The sequence below is a fragment of the Biomphalaria glabrata genome, chromosome 12 (genome assembly GCF_947242115.1).
Source record: "Biomphalaria glabrata chromosome 12, xgBioGlab47.1, whole genome shotgun sequence".
NCBI classification, from domain to species: Eukaryota; Metazoa; Mollusca; class Gastropoda; family Planorbidae; genus Biomphalaria; species Biomphalaria glabrata.
This window is the reverse complement of record NC_074722.1, coordinates 35,193,299-35,213,974: the sequence shown is the minus strand read 5'-3', so window position 1 is coordinate 35,213,974 and position 20,676 is coordinate 35,193,299. Positions and strand designations below refer to the sequence as shown.

The 20,676-nt window shown below is 40.0% G+C and overlaps 1 protein-coding gene across 2 annotated transcripts in view; it reads left to right on the top strand.

Annotated features, from left to right (window-relative positions):
• Positions 1–20,676, top strand: part of LOC106060724 (sodium-dependent serotonin transporter-like) — a 70,972-nt gene that overhangs the window by 34,375 nt on the left and 15,921 nt on the right. For both annotated transcript variants that reach the window (XR_008774107.1, XM_056006662.1), the window contains exons 4-9: positions 3,084–3,218; positions 7,961–8,151; positions 9,234–9,388; positions 14,434–14,572; positions 16,412–16,546; positions 19,579–19,682. Coding sequence is in view for 1 of the 2 variants with exons in the window: in XM_056006662.1 (XP_055862637.1) it covers positions 3,084–3,218; positions 7,961–8,151; positions 9,234–9,388; positions 14,434–14,572; positions 16,412–16,546; positions 19,579–19,682 (859 nt within the window). In the remaining variant the exon portion in view is untranslated. The remainder of the gene's footprint in view (positions 1–3,083; positions 3,219–7,960; positions 8,152–9,233; positions 9,389–14,433; positions 14,573–16,411; positions 16,547–19,578; positions 19,683–20,676) is intronic.

Genomic DNA, 20,676 nt, shown 5'->3' with positions numbered 1-20,676 from the left:
AGTGTATGTGTGTATGTTTCCAAGGTGAGTGTTGATGGAGTGTATGTGTGTGTGTTTCCAAGGTGAATGTTGATGGAGTGTATGTGTGTGTGTTTCCAAGGTGAATGTTGATGGATTGTATGTGTGTGTGTTTCCAAGGTGAATGTTGATGGAGTGTATGTGTGTGTGTTTCCAAGGTGAATGTTGATGGATTGTATGTGTGTGTGTTTCCAAGGTGAGTGTTGATGGAGTGTATGTGTGTGTTTCCAAGGTGAGTGTTTCCAAGGTGAGTTTTGATGGAGTGTATGTGTGTGTGTTTCCAAGGTGAGTGTTGATGGAGTGTATGTGTGTATGTTTCCAAGGTGAGTGTTGATGGAGTGTATGTGTGTGTGTTTCCAAGGTGAGTGTTGATGGAGTGTATGTGTGTATGTTTCCAAGGTGAATGTTGATGGAGTGTATGTGTGTGTTTCCAAGGTGAGTGTTGATGGAGGGTATGTGTATGTTTCCAAGGTGAATGTTGATGGAGTGTATGTGTGTGTTTCCAAGATGAGTGTTGATGGAGTGTATGTGTGTGTGTTTCCAAGGTGAGTGTTGATGGAGTGTATGTGTGTGTGTTTCCAAGGTGAATGTTGATGGAGTGTATGTGTATGTTTCCAAGATGAGTGTTGATGGAGTGTATGTGTGTATGTTTTCAAGGTGAGTGTTGATGGAGGGTATGTGTGTGTTTCCAAGGTGAATGTTGATGGAGTGTATGTGTGTGTGTTTCCAAGGTGAGTGTTGATGGAGTGTATGTGTGTGTTTCCAAGGTGAATGTTGATGGAGTGTATGTGTGTGTGTTTCCAAGGTGAGTGTTGATGGAGTGTATGTGTATGTTTCCAAGGTGAGTGTTGATGGAGTGTATGTGTGTGTTTCCAAGGTGAGTGTTGATGGAGTGTTTGTGTGTGTTTCCAAGGTGAGTGTTTCCAAGGTGAGTTTTGATGGAGTGTATGTGTGTGTTTCCAAGGTGAGTGTTGATGGAGTGTATGTGTGTGTGTTTCCAAGGTGAGTGTTGATGGAGTGTATGTGTGTGTGTTTCCAAGGTGAGTGTTGATGGAGTGTATGTGTGTGTGTTTCCAAGGTGAGTGTTGATGGAGTGTATGTGTGTGTTTCCAAGGTGAGTGTTGATGGAGTGTATGTGTGTGTGTTTCCAAGGTGAGTGTTGATGGAGTGTATGTGTGTGTTACCAAGATAACGAGCAGAAAGGGAGTGTTCGTTTTTTGGGTCATGTAGAATGATGAAACCATGTGTTGGTCTTTCATAATTTATGTTAAGAAGACATGAGTTTGATAGTTGAAGGAAGTCCTTCTTTTTTTGGAGGGGAGACGACTCAGAGACGTAAGAGAGTACAGACGGGTTTTTGCAGTGAGTTAGATTCTCTTTAAATATCATCTCATTTTGTTCATTCTAGATCTGCATCTCGTCTCAGTTTGAATCTGTATATATTATGAATATAAGTTTCATTACGTTTTGCTTTTCATAAGGAGGTTTGTTCATATTATTTAAAAGTCAGTTTATTTAAATATCAAACGCTCTCCCAGGTTTAGTTGTACTAGCTGTTTAAGGCTACAATTTAACGACCCATTAACAACAGCGAGATTGACTGTTGTGGTAAGGGCCGGATTTAGATATGTAGGGGCCCCGGGGCAAAATTTTTGTGGCGGCCCTTGCGAAAGTTTTAATGAAGATCCGCTTCTGAAAAAAAATTCTTGTATCTAAAAGCTTGCTATATTTTAAAAGAAAGACATAGAGTTCTTGTAAATATATTATATATTGGCCTCGTTCATCCGGCGAACATGTCCAAGCCAGCGCAAACGGCTTGTCTGAGGGCTGTAAAGATGCCGTGAATACCTGATCGCGCAAATATAATCTCACTATATTTAACATGCATATTTTTGTTTTTAAAAAGTGTATTTGTTTGAGTTTATGGAGTGTAACGCCGGAGCTGTACCGGTATTTACATATTCCGACCATACCACAAGAGGACGCTTCTTAATCACGACAATGTTGCCACCCGAAGTAAGATTTAAAGTGTCAGCGTTAAAAATGAGAAAAAAAATATTTATTGTATCTGACCCATCGAAATTCCGATATATTTTTTCTCTTTTGTGGAGGCCCCTTTCTTATGGAGTCTCCGGGGCTGTATCCCCTCCTGCTTTCCCTTAAATCCGGCCCTGGTTGTAGCTGTTGTCAGATACTTGAAATCAAGTCTTAAGTACACAATAGATTCAATTAAAACTATATACCTCTTTACTGGGACTGGTTTACGACAGTGAAGCCTCAGCCTCAAAGAGGCATCCACAACTATAAAAAAAACATTAAAAAAAATATGCAAACTAAATATATAAAAGAAAGAAAAAGAGACAAATTGTAATCAGAAAATCTAATGTGTTAATATTATAACACTTAATTTAATATTATTACACTAATTAAGTGCATTTTCATTAAAGTCATCAAAAGAAAATAAAGGCCGCTACAAATACGATGCCCTGGGTTTCGATATGCTTAAATCCGGCACTACTGTAATGTAATGTGTGGTGTAGCTGCGAAGCACTTAGTGAAAACTGTGCACTTGAAGAACGTTGTACTGGCTGATATAACGTTAGCATCTAGACCAGGGGTTCTCAACCTGTGGATCGCGACCCCCTTGGGGGTCAATTGACGATTTGCCAGGGGTCGCCAAAGACCATTGAAAAAATGGATTGTTATTGTCTATTCTTCAATTGCTGTGTGTGTACTGGTTGGGGGGTGGGGGGTCGCGGCTAAGTGGGGGATTGTAAAAAGTGGTCGCCGAGCTTAAAAGGTTGAGAACCGCTGATCTAGACCCAAGTATCAATTTAACACAAGCGAAATATAAAAAGGCCAATATTTTTTCTTCTCTATTGATTCATGTCTTGTCTATGCCAAAAATTTTTGCAAAGTTTCAACTTGATCTGAGAATGGGTGTTGGAAAAATAGACAGACAGACGGACAGAGTAAGTTAATATAAGCTTTGTAAGAAGAAAGAAATTTCGAATTACATTTTTTGAAAATATTTCATTATTTGCATTTTTTTATATATTTCACAGGAGCTTTTCTGATTCCCTATCTGGTCATGTTGACATTCGGAGGTCTGCCTCTCTTCTATATGGAACTAGCACTTGGACAGTACCAGAGGTGTGGATGTTTCACTGTGTGGTCAAGGCTGTGTCCAATGTTCAAAGGTCAGAGGTCGTGTTAGCATTCTTTATGTAAAATGTAATTAGAATGTTGAAGTCAATAATGTCAACATTGCATCTGACGCATTGTCTCACGTTCATAAATAGGCTAGGGGGTTTATAAATAGGTCCGCGTGGGCGAGATTGTTGCTAATTTTAGACTCTTATTCTTGACGGACAGAAAAATGAACATGGGAAAAAAAAAAGTGAAACGAATGGAAGTCATGCAAGGGGCCCGTTACAACTCAATTAAAAACCTTCGCTTTAATACAAATATAGGTTAACAGAGGGCGGAGCTGATCACTGGAAAATTATGGTTGAAGGAGAGGGGGGTGTCAAACTATGGCTCGCGTGAAAGAAGAGCTCGATTTATTATCTGAATCTATATATATCTTGTTACGTTCTCTCCTAACCTATGCGAAACTGATTGCGCGGGGCCTAGATTGTGTGGGAATAAGGATAATACGCGAAAATTAAGATTTTGTATAAGAAAAAAATTCGACTTTATCTTATCTTATATAATGCAGACGTTACTTCAAAAAAGAAGATGATTACGTCCTACGCGTCATGCATTTAGTCATGCATATTAACCAATGACTTAAATTCTGCCAAGTCACTGGTTTTCCTGGCTAGCTCAGGCAACCCATTCCATGCTCTAATAGCACTAGGGAAGAAGGAGTGTTTGTACAAATTTGTCCTAGCATATGGGACGAGGAATGTGCCTTTATCTTTGTGTCTTTCAGAGTATTTTATTAAATTTTGTTTTTGTATTTGAAGATTCACTAGCGGATCCAGAACTTTGGAGTGGGGGGGGCGATTTTTTTCCAAACCCTAACCCTAACGCCCAGTAAACCCTAACCCTACGCATAAACGTGCATACAGCGCGCGCGCGCGCGCACACATACACACACACACGCACGCACACACACACGCACACACATATATATGTATATATATATATATAAGAATAAAAAAAGGAGCATTTCTCAACCTTCGGCGAAAAACAAAACAACTGGGGCAGCGCTATAAGGTTCTCTGGTGAAGTTCGGGGCGAAGCCCCGACGCCATAAGCGTTTTTTTGCTTTTTTCACTGCAGAAACGCATTCTCCTGACAAGTACAGCTCATTATTCATCAATGTAGTTCGGGGCGAAGCCCCGACGCCAAACGCGTTTTCTTGCTTTTTTCACTGCAGAAACGCATTCTCCTGACAAGTACAGCTCATTATTCATCAATGGAGTTCGGGGCGAAGCCCCGACGCCAAAAGCGTTTTCTTGCATTCTTTATTGCAGAAATGCATTCTCCTGACATCTACAACTCATTATCCATAAATGAAGTTCGGGGCGAAGCCCCGACGCCAAAAGCGTTTTCTTGTATTCTTCTCTGCAGAAACGCATTCTCCTGACATCTACAACTCATTATTCATAAATGGAGTTCGGGGCGAAGCCCCGACGCCAAAAGCGTTTTCTTGCATTCTTCACTGCAGAAACGCATTCTCCTGACCTGAAGCTCATTATTCATACTATTAAAAAACGACCTTTCGAATAATGTTGTACTTGAAAAATATTCTAATTTGAATTTATAGACCCATAATACATTGCAAATAAAACCGATTTGTTCCTTGAAAAGATAGGATACCCCACGTATTTAGATTTTTTTTTTCTTTGAGGATCGCCGCCGAAAAAAAACTTATTCAATAAATAGTATTCAAGAAAACTCAAGCATAAATTGTGAGTTATAGTCCCAAATTTATTTAGCTAGAAAAATATCAGATTGAGTAAAGGTTGGGAAAAGGCGACTATGAAAACGTTGAAAAATTTCGTTTGAATTCTAACTTTTCCAATGCAAAGTCTTTCTTAAAATACTTATGATAACTTCATGTGAAATTACAAAAACTCTGTCTGGAAATGGGAATGGCGGTAGAGTGAAAACGATTAATCCTCGCTCCTTTACTAATTTCTGCTAAAGATTGCATTTGGCATTAAAGAATAGGTATGGGGCGACTCGATATAAGAATTTAATTTATAGTATATTTAAATTATATTAGTGACAAATTTTTTAAATTTTGTAATTTCTTAACTATAATACAAAAAGAAAAAGTATTGATTTGTCCGATGGGGGAAATGCGATTGCATGTATCGCCCCTCCCACCTGGTACAACCCTTTTTCATTTAAATTTACTAATGATACAATTTGAGATTAGAGTGTGGTACGACATATTTACAATGGGTCACATATCAATACGTAGTTTATATTATATAGATATTCAACTAATTTTATTAACAAACTATGATTCTCCACAAAAATAGGACCGCCCCCCCCAGCACTCAGAGGGCTAGAGTGGGGAGGGCAGTACATGCAATCGCCCCCCCCCCCTCACCCCACCGAATCGGCCAAAATACCAGAAAGGGAGCGACATAATATAAAATTTATATATTAATTCAACTAATTTTGTTCACAAACTATGATTTCTCAATAAAAACGGACCGCCCCCCCCCACTCAAAGGGTTTAGGTGGGAAGGGCAGAAGAGGTAATCGTCCCCTCCCCCCACCAATCGGCAAACAGGGCACGACATAATATAAAGATCGGTTAAAAAATCAATAACAAGTCTATACAATATAGATATTACATTGATTCTATTAGCAAGCTGTGATTTCTACAAAAAAATTGGACCGCCCCCCCCCACTCGAAAGTGTATGGGGGGGGGGGGGGCGGGATTGATACCATCGCCCCCTCCCGACCCCACCAATCGGCCAACATACTAGAGGGGGGGGGCGAAATAATCTAAAAATAGGTTGAAATATAAATAATTAGTATTTATTTTTAACATTAGTAATAAATTCGTATACAAATTGTGTGAATTCTGTAATAAAAATCGCCCCTACCGCCCCCCCCCCCCCTGGATCCGCCAGTGATCATGACGGGTATGTTCACATAAATAGAGGCACCCCACCTTTGATGATAAGTTATCAGCGGCAAGGTCATAATTATTCTAATCGCACTTCTATCTTTCAAAAGATTTCCACTACTTGCACCACACCTTGGCCTTTGATGATAAGTTATCAGCGGCAAGGTCATAATTATTCTAATCGCACTTCTATCTCTCAAAAGATTTCCACTACTTGCACCACACCTTGGCCTTTGATGATAAGTTATCAGCGGCAAGGTCATAATTATTCTAATCGCACTTCTATCTCTCAAAAGATTCCCACTACTTGCACCACACCTTGGCCTTTGATCATTACGCTATAGATAAGTACACATCCAGATTTACCATTTAATATTAGATTTCTCATTAAGAATACAAAGTGGAACAGGAAACACCAAAAAAACGCATTAGTAATATGTCATAAAATGTCAAAAAGAAAGCATTCTACATAATCATATTTATATATATAAAATATTTAATTGGGGATGAAATGACCGGGGGATGAAGTGACCGGGGGATGAAGTGACCAGGGGATGAAATGACCAGGGGATGAAATGACCGGGGATGAAGTGACCGGGGATGAAGTGACCGGGGATGAAATGACCGGGGATGAAGTGACCGGGGATGAAGTGACCGGGGATGAAATGACCGGGGATGAAGTGACCGGGGATGAAGTGACCGGGGATGAAATGACCGGGGATGAAGTGACCGGGGATGAAGTGACCGGGAACCTTTATTTATTAGTGGTTACCTATTTCTTTAAAAAAAATGCATATAAATAGATAGATATGGCTCTTTATGTCTCGGAAGACAACGGATGCGCCCAGGTGAATCAATGGCTTTAGTTTCGTCTTGAGACGGGGCAGAATCTGGTGTGACTGATCAAGCCGATCCTGAAGCCTCAGAGTTTGCCACAGTTCGTACAAGTATAAGCATCTGACTTAGGGCTAGTTGACAGGGCAGCTTACTTCTTCTTTCTCTTGACTGATGCAACTTCGTTTCTTTTGCACTCGGCGAAGTTCGTACCAGCACGTACAGTCTGTCTCCATGCTGTCCGGTCTTGGGCTATCGCATCCCACATACATATATAAACATCGATTCTTCTTTTTATGAAACTGATAGTGTGTTATGGTGTGTGTGTGTTAGTGTGTTTCCATGGTGATGTTGGAAAGAAGTTAGCAATTGGTTCTGAACTATGCAGGATAGGTGGCGTTGTCGTCAGCTGTCTTATGTGGGACAGAAGACTCCAGAACGTGAGACTGAAAAGATGTGTTTTGTAGTGAGGTAGATTTTGTTTAGATTACCATTTTATATAATTACTTGAGTCTTTTTGTTTCTTAATGAATCTTGGCCCTTGGTGTGGGAGAGGTGAACAATAACAATAGTAAAAGATGTCTTCAGTAGCGTAGGCTATCTAGGGATTAGGGGACCTGGGGGGCTTGACCACCTTAGGGGCCCCTGCATTTTGACATTCGACATCATGACGTGAGATAATGGCGTAATATTTAATGTAAAAACAAATTTCGGACACTCATTTGGGGGACCCAATCAAGTGGGGGCCTGGAGGGATTTTAAAATTTGGACCCTCTCACCCACCTTAGCTACGCCACTGGATGTATTATCCAGCAGAATTTTCTTTTTTTTTTTAATTATCTTCTTTGCATAACAATCCAACCATGCTCGCAAATATTTGAGATTTTGAACATTCAAATAACTAAAACTCAAGCATGCAACATTTTCGGTCAAAGTAAGGTGAAAATTAAGTCCCTTTAACCACAGCGTCTTTACTGTTATAAAATGCGCTTCTCTGTTTTTACCAGGTATAGGGCTGTCAATCTGTGTCATTGCGACCTTAGTGTCCTGGTACTACAACACCATCGTGGCCTGGGCTGTGTACTATCTGTTCTCCTCCTTCACAAACTCTCCCCCCTGGCTGACCTGTAACAATACATGGAACACCGACAACTGTACTACCTTCTACGAGAGAGTTCTGAAGGACTGCACACCCGAGGTAAGAAATGTAACCATGTTGAATGTTTCTAGACCCGGGATAGAAACTATAGCCTTTGTGAAAATGCGTAAACACCTAACGAAACTGGAGTGCCCTCGACAGAGAAAGCTTCAGACAGAAGATGATGCTTGTCTCGCCTGGTGATGGAAATTTCGGCAATTCTCCAGGGTAGGATTTTGAAGACCATGTCCCAAACGTCACTTCGGTGATTGGTTATGTCCCTCCCACGGCTAGTGGCGGTACATTATGGGAACATGGAGAATCCCTCGAAGGCTAGGCCTCCGGACTTAACATGTAAGGAGGAACCCATGACTTTGGCTTAATGAGTCGTATTTTTGTTAAATGGATGTGATTCAATTTATTACTTTATATTTCGTGTGTAACCAAATGTTAATTCCAGCAATAGAATTCAATTAGTTATTTTTATCCATACAAATCTAAATAAGGATTTTTTTGTTTACTTTCTTAGAAGATTACTGCAAGAAGTGCAAGTGATAGGTGAAAGGCACTACAGGAATAACGCTTTGAAAAAAAAATGTAAACGCTGAATGTATCTCCGTGGATGTCTTTGTAGATTTTTTTGTATCTGTATCTGTAGATTTTCCCGATGATGTTTCCGTGTGTATATTTACATTTGTATATGAATGTCTCTATATATTCCCGCAGATGTTTCGGATAAATGTCGATGTATTAGTTAATGTATATTACAGAAAGGTGGCGCGGTGGCTGAGTGGTTAAGCGCTCGGCTTCCGAACCTGAGGTCCTGGGATCGAATCTCGGTGAAGGCTGGGATTTCGAGTTTCGGGATTTTTAGGGTGCTCCTGACTCCACCCAACTCTAATGGGTACCTGACTTTAGTTGGGGAAGGTAAAGGCGGTTGGTCGTTGTGCTGGACACTTGACACCCTGCTCGTTGACCGTAAACCATAGAAACATCATCTGCCCCATAGATCGCAAGGTCTGAAAGGGGAAACTTTACTTTTTTAAATTACAGAAGATAATTGCGCATCCTGTGGATCTGTAGATTTAATCGAATACAAATGATTTTTTTAATCTGAGGTGACCACCATTTTTTTCTTTCAGACCATCAGTCTGGACATTGGTCAGCTTAACGCCACTGCCTTGTCTAATGAGACAGGTGCGGGGAGATCCAACGAGACTGTTAATTGTAGAGAGGTGAAGGTCAACGATCTCGCCAACAATTTCTATTCAACAGCGGCGTCTACAGAGTTTTTCGAGTGAGTTTTTTTAACCTAGATTCCTGTAGTTTACGTTAGGGCCTGTTAATGATCCAGAGTTTGTTTGTTTGACATGTTTCCCATATCCCTTCAGAATTAAAGAGTAGTAGAGGGCCACAACCTAAGCCCACATTCTTGCCGAAATTTCTCGCAGGACGGGAGGGGGGTGGCGGCTGGCAGGGTTCTAATCCGGGACGACAATCTAAATTGGATGCCACACAATCAGGCAGCCATCCACATATGTACATGCATAAGGCAAGGTAAGTAATCCAGAAGTTTAAAGCACTCTAAGACAAGGCAAAGCACTATAGGCAGTGAAAAGCACTCTAAGACAAGGCAAAGCACTATAGGCAGTGAAAAGCACTCTAAGACAAGGCAAAGCACTGTAGGCAGTGAAAAGCACTCTAAGACAAGGCAAAGCACTGTAGGCAGTGAAAAGCACTCTAAGACAAGGCAAAGCACTGTAGGCAGTGAAAAGCACTCTAAGACAAGGCAAAGCACTGTAGGCAGTGAAAAGCACTCTAAGACAAGGCAAAGCACTGTAGGCAGTGAAAAGCACTCTAAGACAAGGCAAAGCACTGTAGGCAGTGAAAAGCACTCTAAGACAAGGCAAAGCACTGTAGGCAGTGAAAAGCACTCTAAGACAAGGCAAAGCACTGTAGGCAGTGAAAAGCACTCTAAGACAAGGCAAAGCACTGTAGGCAGTGAAAAGCACTCTAAGACAAGGCAAAGCACTGTAGGCAGTGAAAAGCACTCTAAGACAAGGCAAAGCACTGTAGGCAGTGAAAAGCACTCTAAGACAAGGCAAAGCACTGTAGGCAGTGAAAAGCACTCTAAGACAAGGCAAAGCACTGTAGGCAGTGAAAAGCACTCTAAGACAAGTCAAAGCACTATAGGCAGTGAAAAGCACTCTAAGACAAGGCAAAGCACTGTAGGCAGTGAAAAGCACTCTAAGACAAGTCAAAGCACTATAGGCAGTGAAAAGCACTATAAGACAAGGCAAAGCACTATAGGCAGTGAAAAGCACTCTAAGACAAGGCAAAGCACTGTAGGCAGTGAAAAGCACTCTAAGACAAGTCAAAGCACTATAGGCAGTGAAAAGCACTATAAGACAAGGCAAAGCACTATAGGCAGTGAAAAGCACTCTAAGACAAGTCAAAGCACTATAGGCAGTGAAAAGCACTATAAGACAAGGCAAAGCACTATAGGCAGTGAAAAGCACTCTAAGACAAGGCAAAGCACTATAGGCAGTGAAAAGCACTCTAAGACAAGGCAAAGCACTTTAGGCAGTGTAAAGCACTCTAAGACAAGGCAAAGCACTTTAGGCAGTGTAAAAGCACTTTAAGACAAGGCAAAGCACTGTAGGCAGTGTAAAGCACTCTAAGACAAGGCAAAGCTCTATAGGCAGTGTAAAGCACTCTAAGACAAGGCAAAGCACTTTAGGCAGTGTAAAAGCACTTTAAGACAAGGCAAAGCACTGTAGGCAGTGTAAAGCACTCTAAGACAAGGCAAAGCACTTTAGGCAGTGTAAAAGCACTTTAAGACAAGGCAAAGCACTGTAGGCAGTGTAAAGCACTCTAAGACAAGGCAAAGCATTTTAGGCACTCTATGAAAAAAAAAGGTCCGAGAAATCAAAGCAGAAGGCCTAATTGAGCTCAAAGATCTTCATTGAAAAAACTTTCGCAAACTCAAACTTAAAGTATACATCACGTGACTTTGTCGCCTGGCATCAGCAGACGACTTACAAGAAATGCTTTAACAAAGTGGTGCCCAACTTTTATCGACTTAGGGACCATAGATATTTCATTGAAATCATCATTGAAAAAAAAATACAAAAAAAACAACAACAAAAAACATGGCACCCATCTTTTAACATTATTCGATAGCCGAATTGAGCCCGCTGCCCATAGTTCATCACTGATTTAGAACATTAAAATACATTATGTTCCTTCAAGTTCTATTCTTCCGTCTCCCCAGCAAATTTCGTTCTAATTATTATTCGTGGATCAATCTCATTAATTTTTTAAAAATTCTTTTTTTTAACATGTTGAGTTGCTCCCACTTTTTACACGCTCCTCTTTGACGTCATTGCCCTGTTTACGTCATTCTGGTGACGTCAAACACGTTTGCTTTTCTTCTTTTATCTTATGATAGAAATCTTTCGTGACATTGATGATACTATTGGCGACGAATCGATCTGCAGTTGATGCAACACATCTTCTGATGTTTTTGACATCCAGCTAGACGAGAACTTCAGAGACCGCTTCTGAAATCAGGAAGCAGGCGACAGGAACGAACAGACGATGGGAGCCTCGCGATGACCTCCTGACCGTTATTACGGACGAATACTCAAGTGTTTTTTCAATGTCATAGAAACTTCAGGCCCTTCCAGCGAGATGGCGGATCATGAAAAAAAAAAAAAGACCGGACGAGAGTCAGGCTAAAGAAATGATGGAAAAGCAACAAGAAAGGATGGCTGGCTCTCATGCTGGATAGAGACTAGTTAGGATGTCAGGAAACAAGAAAGGAAAGAGTTGGCCAGCTAAACATGCACAGGCAGATGTACGGAGATGTCCTTGACACAACATTACATATGAAAAGTACCCAGGGAAAATGCCTGTCTGATCAATTCAAGGTCCCCTCTATGTCCAACGATCTCCCCGACACCGATCCCCCCCCTTTTTAAAAAAGCCTTGTTAATACTTAATATAGCTAAATTGCTACATGAAACGAGAATATATGTATATATATATATATATATATATATATATATATATATATATATATATATATATATATATATATATATATATATATATATTCATATTTATGTTTATGTTTATAATCAGGGCCGGTCCTAACAGTTGGGGGCCCTATGCAAAACAAATTGCGCGGGGCCTAATCTTAGGATTTTGTATTAGAAAATATATTCGTCTTTGCAAGTTGTTATTAAATGAAACCTGACAATGCCATTTGTATTTATTGGCTATTTTGTCTTTTTTTCAGTAGATTTTTATGAGTTTTCAGGAGATTTTAATAATTTCAGGAGATTTTCAAGAGGCCCTGGAAAATTTGGAGGCCACAGAAAGCCTGTTATTATATATAAGTTATAATGGTTTAATTTAATAATTTACACAGGTGGGGGGCCTATGAAAGTGCGGGGCCCACTTGACCGCATAGGTTGCATTGGGCTAAGACCGGCCCTGTTTATAATTAGAGTTATATAGTTAAAGAAAGTGAGAGAGAAAGTGGAGATGGAGTGGTCACACCCTTAGAAAAGATACCAACAACAGAGCTAGACGGGACTTAGAGTGGAACCCCCAGGGCAAAAAGACATAGAGGAAGACCAAAAAGAACGTGGCGACGCAGTATGCTAGATGAAGCCGAGAGGACAGGAAAGAGCTGGGAAGCCTTTAAAAAACTAGCAAGAGACCGTGGAGAGTGGCGTGTTTTTACTGAGGCCCTATGTTCCATGAGGAACGCAAAGGAAAGATGATGATGATACAGTTATATAGTTATATATTTATAAATTATATGTTCTGACTTTTAGTTAATCATAAATAATAATAGTAATGCTTTCTATTCCAATGATTAAGGATGAGTGCAGTGTTTCACATGGCTACGCAAACCCAGTGAAACATTAGGGCGCAAACTACTAACAAAATCGTCTAAATTGGCCTCACCATTGGTACTTTACTTTGGTATCACGAGTTCTTAGTAGGCCTACTGTAGGCTTTTTTTTTTTAGAACTTTTTTGTTTCTTTCTGGTCATGGGTCTGCACTGAGAACCCTTTGACATGGCCAGATGGCTGACAAGCAGTCAAGCTAAAATACAAATAAAATAATAACATAGCAAGAAGACACAAAAATCAGAACAAGACATTAAAGTCTGCTCTTGCAACTCTGATATTTCAGAAGCGTAGCTGGACGAGGAAAAACGAAAATCGTCAAATGTAGAGCACTATGTGTATGTATGTGTTGTGTGTGTGTGTGTATGTGTTGTGTTGTGTGTGTGTGTGTGTTATAAGCGTACTCATCTTCTCGTATTTCTTTTTTAAAAGAGCTCTTGGTAAAGGTGGGAACTCACACACACACACACACATACACACACACACACACACACAAACACACAGTCTCTCTAGCCCCTTGTTTTTCTGCATTTCGTTCAACTAAAGGGAGTGGGGTTCATTTTTTTTTTAAAGGAAAGACATTAGAGTTTCTTGTTTAGATCTGAAATAAAAGCGTTTCAAATCTCTACATTCGGAGAATCTCAAATCTCAACATTCAGAGAGTCTCAAATCTCAACATTCAGAGAGTCTCAATCTCAACATTCAGAGAGTCTCACATCTCAATATTCCGAGAGTCTCAAATCTCAACATTCAGAGAGTCTCAATCTCAACATTCAGAGAGTCTCAAATCTCAATATTCAGAGAGTCTCAAATCTCACCATTCAGAGAGTCTCAAATCTCAACAGAGTGTCTCAAATCTCAACATTCAGAGAGTCTCAATCTCAACATTCAAAGAGTCTTAGATCTCAACATTCAGAGAGTCTCAAATCTCAATATTCAGAGAGTCTCAAATCTCAACAGAGTGTCTCAAATCTCAACATTCAGAGAGTCTCAAATCTCAACATTCAGAGAGTCTCAAATCTCAACATTTGGAGTCTCAAATCTCAACATTCAGAGAATCCGTATTCACCAAGTAATACCTCGCAGCCCCCAACCAAAGACACGAATTTAAGTTGTGCTCTCGGACCACAAATTGAGATCCCTAAAAATAAAAAAACAAATGATCAAAACAGCATTTTTTAAATAAATTCTGTGTCAATTATCGCTTATGCATATGCGTGCGTATCTATATACATGGATGTGTTAGTGTGACTTGTGATGAAGTGTATGTGTGTATTTCTATAGATTCGTGAGTGTGCTTATGTAAGGTTTGAAGATGCGTATGGGCATATATATATATATATATCTGCGTGTGTGTGTTTGTGTGACGTATGTTGACCGCTTTAAGACGCCAGTAATTATTCTAATAATTCACAGGCGCGGGGTGCTCGAGTTACAACATGCAGACGGCATCTCCAGAGTCGGAGGCATCAAGTTCACCCTGGCTCTGTGTCTGTTTAGCGTCTTTTTTCTGGTCTACTTTGCACTTTGGAAAGGAATCAAAAGTTCTGGCAAGGTACGTCTGCTTCTTCCCCGCCCTTTTCATGTGACAAGCGGATGATGATAATTGTTAATATTAGATCTAGGATGAAATTCTATCTGTGTTCTAACTACATCGCATTGAACCTTAAACATCAAAATAAATTTAGACCAACGAAAATTCAAAATTAGTCTCGTTAGCGCTATTTCTAAGATAAATTATATACAAGGCTAAGGACGCTAAATTGACCCTCTGTGCTGCCAACTGTATAGATATATATACACACAAAAATGAGCTAAAATTCTAATTGTAATGTTGTTATTAGATGCACTGGTTTATTATTTTACAATGCACAATCATATCTGGTTATTGTCCTTTGTTGTTTTTTTTTAAGTTGCGCCCACAGACCTATATATATATTATATCTAGACTGGACATGGAGATATTTTAACACTAACTCGTTAGCGCTATTTCTAAGATAAATTATATACAAGGCTAAGGACGCTAAATTGACCCTCTGTGCTGCCAACTGTATAGATATATATACACACAAAAATGAGCTAAAATTCTAATTGTAATGTTGTTATTAGATGCACTGGTTTATTATTTTACAATGCACAATTATATCTGGTTATTGTCCTTTGTTGTTTTTTTTAAGTTGCGCCCACAGACCTATATATATATTATATCTAGACTGGACATGGAGATATTTTAACACTACAAAAAAAAATGTCGTGAAAAAATTTTTAAAAGTTGAAACAAGGCGTTGTTTTGTAAAGTAGTTATAAGAAGTGTTTTTTTTCAACCCTAACCTATGTAACATACAATTTAATGTTTAGATCTAGATCTAGTTATTAAACATCGAAAATCGAAAAAAAAGAGGACTCTCGTGTCATAATTGTAAAAAAAAAATGTTATTTACATACTCTCCTTTGTCAAGATGAATGTGAAGTCCCCATGACTAATATGAGTGAGGGATCTCAATCGTTTATGTCCGTGGCCAGACCAAGAATGTTTGCAAGCGTTGACGAAGAGGGACAACAGAATAATGAAGTTTTTTTGGTATAACCACATATGCATATAATTTTTTAAATGGTTCCCACCTTCTGCACCGCCCATTGGACGAAATAAAATAATGCTTATCGGACTTACGTATATGCACGTGAGCTCCGAGGACCCCTGTTAAGGTGTGTGTGTGTGTGTGTGTGCGTGTTTCATGGTCACGGTAGGACGAGGTTAGCGATTGGTTGTGATTGATTTCGTCATTTGGTCTTAGGGGAGACGACTCCAGAATGTGAGACTGAAAGGTTGTGTTCTCGTAGTGAGTTAGATTTTGTTAAAATATATGATTACTTAAGTCTACTAATTTATTTCATATTAACACAAGTTGATTTTGTCTATATTATAATAAAAGTTATACCTATATAACTATATGTGGGAAGCGTGGTCGAGAGGCTAAGTACGCTTGAACTTGGCTTGGCTTGGCTACGAGGTTCGACACCCGACTCGGGCAGAGTTGTGTTTACTGAGCGCCTAAAGGCAGCACGGAAAACCAACTCCTAGATACCCCTCCTCCCCCCCCCCCCCCCACTGGTCCACAAATCAGATTGGACCAAAGCGCTCTGAGCATGCTATAAGCATGAAAGTAGCTATATTAAAAAGCTATAAATAAATATTTATTATTGTTCGCAAGGAAGTTATTCAAGTTATTCTTATCATCAAGTATTATTAGATAAGATATATTACGCCTACAATGGTTTAGTTGTGTACCAGCTGTTGAATAGAACGCATTAATGGCCGGTAACAACAATCCACTTGGTGAATTGTCAGAGTTTGCTCAATCCTGTTTGAATAAATTATTTGTGTCCTGTACAGGCTGTGTGGATCACCGCCACCTTCCCCTACATAGTGCTGTTCATTTTGTTATGCAAGGGCTGCACGTTACCTGGCTCGCTGGACGGCATCATCTATTACCTCAGTCCACAGTGGGATATGCTGCTGACCAAAGATGTAAGTCTTGGATTGATCCTATTTGCTTATCGCTTGTACTTATCTATGCTTATCATATTTGCTTATCCTTAAAATTATCATCTATACACATTTGAAGTATTTATCTTCTGTGGTATTTATTTTTTGTATGCGTATACTTCAAAGGAATGATAGTTAGCTTTTTAGACATTGTCTAATTGTCTCCCTTCTCTTTCTTTTTCTTTTTTTTCTCTTCTTTTCTTTTTTTCTATTTCTCGGTCTTGATTTCTCTCTCGCTCTCTCTCTTTTTTTCTCTCTTTTTTCTCTCTCTTTCTCTCACGCTCTCTCTCTTTCTCTCTCTTTTTTCTCTCTCTTTCTCTCACCCTCTCTCTCTTTCTCTCTCTTTTTTCTCTCTTTCTCTCACTCTCTCTCTCACTCTCTCTCTTTTTCTCTCTCTTTCTCTCACTCTCTCTCTTTTCTCTCTCTCTCTCTCTCTCTGTTTCTCTCTCTTTCTCTCACTCTCTCTCTTTTCTCTCTCTCTGTTTCTCTCTCTTTCTCTCACTCTCTCTTTCTCTCACTCTCTCTTTCTCTCTCTTTATCTCTGTCTCTTTCTCTCTCTTTATCTCTCTCTCTCTCTTTCTCTCTCTTTCTCTCTCTCTTTCTCTCTCTTTCTCTCTCTCTCTCTCTCTTTCTCTCTCATTTTCTCTCTCTATCTCTCTCTATCTCTCTCTCTCTATATATATATATCGCTCTCACATCACTATTGAATGCAGTTTCAGAAAGTATATATATAGCTTCTCCTTTGTGATCGAAGATGAGCACATTTCTCATATCCTATACACACGAAGATAACTGTAAAGTCCAATCCTCGCTTTAAAAAGCCGGCCACATACGTGGCATAGGTGGATTTGGTCAGTTGCAAATAGGCCTGCTACTTCTCTCAGCTTTTTGTTGATTCGGCGCTCTTTCAAGCCCGCCACTCTTGCTTCAAGTCTCGAGACTCCGAGACTCACAACTTCACGTCATGAGGAGCGATCGAGAGCTAGTGCTTCCCAACCATGGATGTCGAAATCGCATTCCTTGAAAACCTCTTGAGAGTGTCTTCATAGCGCTTGTATTGGCTTCCCTGTGAGCGCTCTCCTGCACACAGCTCCCCGTACAGAAGTCGTTTGGGAAGGCGATTGTCTGGCATGCGGACTACATGTCCCGCGCATATAAATTGCGACAATTTGCTTCAGAAAGTATACCTCAATAGACTGAAAGTTTCACCTTTTAGAAATCAAGATGGGCTTCTCGGTGTACGCTTATGTGATAGAATACTCAGTAGAAATGTTTGGGGACTTGGTACTCAGTTGACAAGATGGGGATGGAGTACTTCGTATTCACTGAAAGGGTGGGGTACTCATGCTGGGCATGGGGTAAACTGCAGTCATGCGAGAGATAGGGTACTCTGTAAGCCATGCTTGAGATTGGGTGCTCTGCAGTCATTCTTAGGATGGGGTAGTCAGCAGTCAGGATAGGGTACTCTGCCTGCAGTAATAATAGAGATGAGGTACTCTGCAGTCATTCTTTGGATTGGGTATTCTGCATTCAGGATGGGGGGTACTCTGCAGTAATGCTAAAGATTGGTACTCTGCAGTCAGGATGAGGTACTCTGCTATCATGCTATGGATGTGTGTTTTGCAGTCATGTTGTCGATGGGGGTATTCTTCAAGCAGAAGGGGGTACTCTGCAGTAATGCTAGAGATGGGTACTGTGCAGTCAGGATGTGGTACTATGCTGTCATGCTAGGGATATGTGTTCTGCAGTCATGCTCTAGATGAGGTACTCTGCAGTCAGGATGGTCATGGGTACTGCAATAAATATAAGCAGGCGAGCTTCCAAAACAAAAAATTTAATGAGGTTAAGAGACTTGAGAAAACAGTGCAATGAGCGTAGTCTAATGAAACACATACACATGTACATCTTATCTTATAGATTACAGACGTCACTTCAAAAGAGTAGATGATCATTTCATGCGTCAATCCAGTCATGCAAGTTAATTATTGACTTAAGCTCTACAAAGTCATTTGGTTTTCCATGGCTGATTCAGGCAACCCATTCCATGCTCTAACGGTACTTGGGAAGAAGGAGCAATTTTACGAACTTGTCCTAGCATATGGAATAAGAAATGTGCCTCTATCTTTGTGTCTTTCTGGAGTATTTTATTACTTTTTGAGTTTCTATTCGTAAATTATGGTTCCGTGTTTTATGCATTACTTTGTATTCTTCTGTCCTGAAGTGTCTCTAGATTCAGTGATTTTACTGATGGTGTTACATATATAGCCTCATAAACACAAGTCACATTTCTCCGTCTATCCCAAATCCTCATTTCAAGAAAACAAACATAACTAGCAATTTATTTCTCAAATACAATAGAATAATAATATGAAAAAAAAAAACATAGTAAAAGAAAGAAAAACCCAGCATTTTTTACCAGGATAGCTTGGATCCTTGTTGATGTCCAAGAGCTGAGCCGAAGGCTCTTCGAGCTCTAAGTTTGAAAAAAAAAACATGTTTGGACGCCAAACAGTAAAAAAAAAAAAACCTGTGAGAACACAGTTCTGTTTGAGAGAGACCCGAGTCAATGCCTATGTAAAATATTGCTGTTTCCAATGCCTTTGGCCCCGACGCATGCTTGGCTGCACATGGCCGAAGGCCGAGGGCACCGGGAGCCTCCGCCATTTTCCTTCGTTGTACCAAGCTAGCTGTGCGGGAACCGCCATTGATGTAACGGTCCCTTTGAGGAACAGCGCATGGATGTGGGACGTGTTCGTGGGGACTTTTTTACAACCCCGCCCGTACAATGGGTGGACTCTCGTCTACCCGTGGGCATCCCCACGGGAGTCTTGTGTTGCTACCCATTTAGCCTAGCCACTTCCTCTAATGGCCGTTTCCACGCGGGCGCCACGATGAGGCAGGGCAACGTGCCCGCGTAGCTTGGATCCTGTTCCACATCTCGGTCACTATCACTCGTCGTCTGACAGTCAGGGAAAATAAAAAGGTTTTATTTATATCACAATTTTTCGTTTCAGATTTGGATCGCAGCAGCAGCACAGATTTTTTTCTCTCTCGGTCCAGGTTTCGGAGTTCTGATGGCGTTGTCTAGCTACAACAAGTTTAATAACAACTGCTATCAGTAAGGAGACGTTTTTACATTAGTATTTAACTGCTATACGTAAGGAGACTTTTAAAACAATAATGTTTAACTGCTATCAGTAAGGAGACGTTTTTACAGTAGTATTTAACTGGTATATGTAAGGAGACTTTTAAAACAATAATGTTTAACTGCTATCAGTAAGGAGACGTTTTTACAGTAGTATTTAACTGCTATATGTTAGGAGACTTTTAAAAACAATAATGTTTAACTGCTATCAGTAAGGAGACGTTTTTACAATAGTATTTAACTGCTATACGTAAGGAGACTTTTAAAAACAATAATGTTTAACTGCTATCAGTAAGGAGACGTTTTTACATTAGTATTTAACTGTTATACGTAAGGAGACTTTTAAAAACAATAATGTTTAACTGCTATCAGTAAAGAGACTTTTAAAAACAATAATATTTGCAAGTGATCTTTTAACACATTTTATCTCGAGATGAGGATCCTAGCAATAGAACTAAGATGCTATATAAGGATCCTAGGTATCACATTCAAAGACCGCATCACAAACCAAGAGATTAGAGACAGGGTTACTGCAGCGATCGGACCCCATGATGATCTGTTGACTATCGTAAAAAAAAACGCTTAAAATCTATGGCCATATTAAAAGATCTTCGGGGTTCGCAAATACCTTCCTTCAGATAACAGTACCAGGAAAAAGAAGAAGCTCTGCAGTCAGCGCCCAAGACTCACAAGCATATAAAAAATGTGGCCATGACCAGGGAGCGCATCAGTCTGATTTTGGTGCCCAGGGCTAGGCCTTTCTCTTTCCATATTATTTTAAGTATTGAAAGGGCTGCTGTGGACTGTGCAATTCGGGCCAGTAGTTCAGGTTTCGTTCCCTCATCTGAGACAATTGCTGCAAGGTATTTAAAGCTGCTAACACTAGTCAGCTTTTCACCTCCAATACCGATGCCCCTTTTAAAGCCCTGTTGGCTATTGGTCATAATTTGTTTTTTTTTCTTTTTCG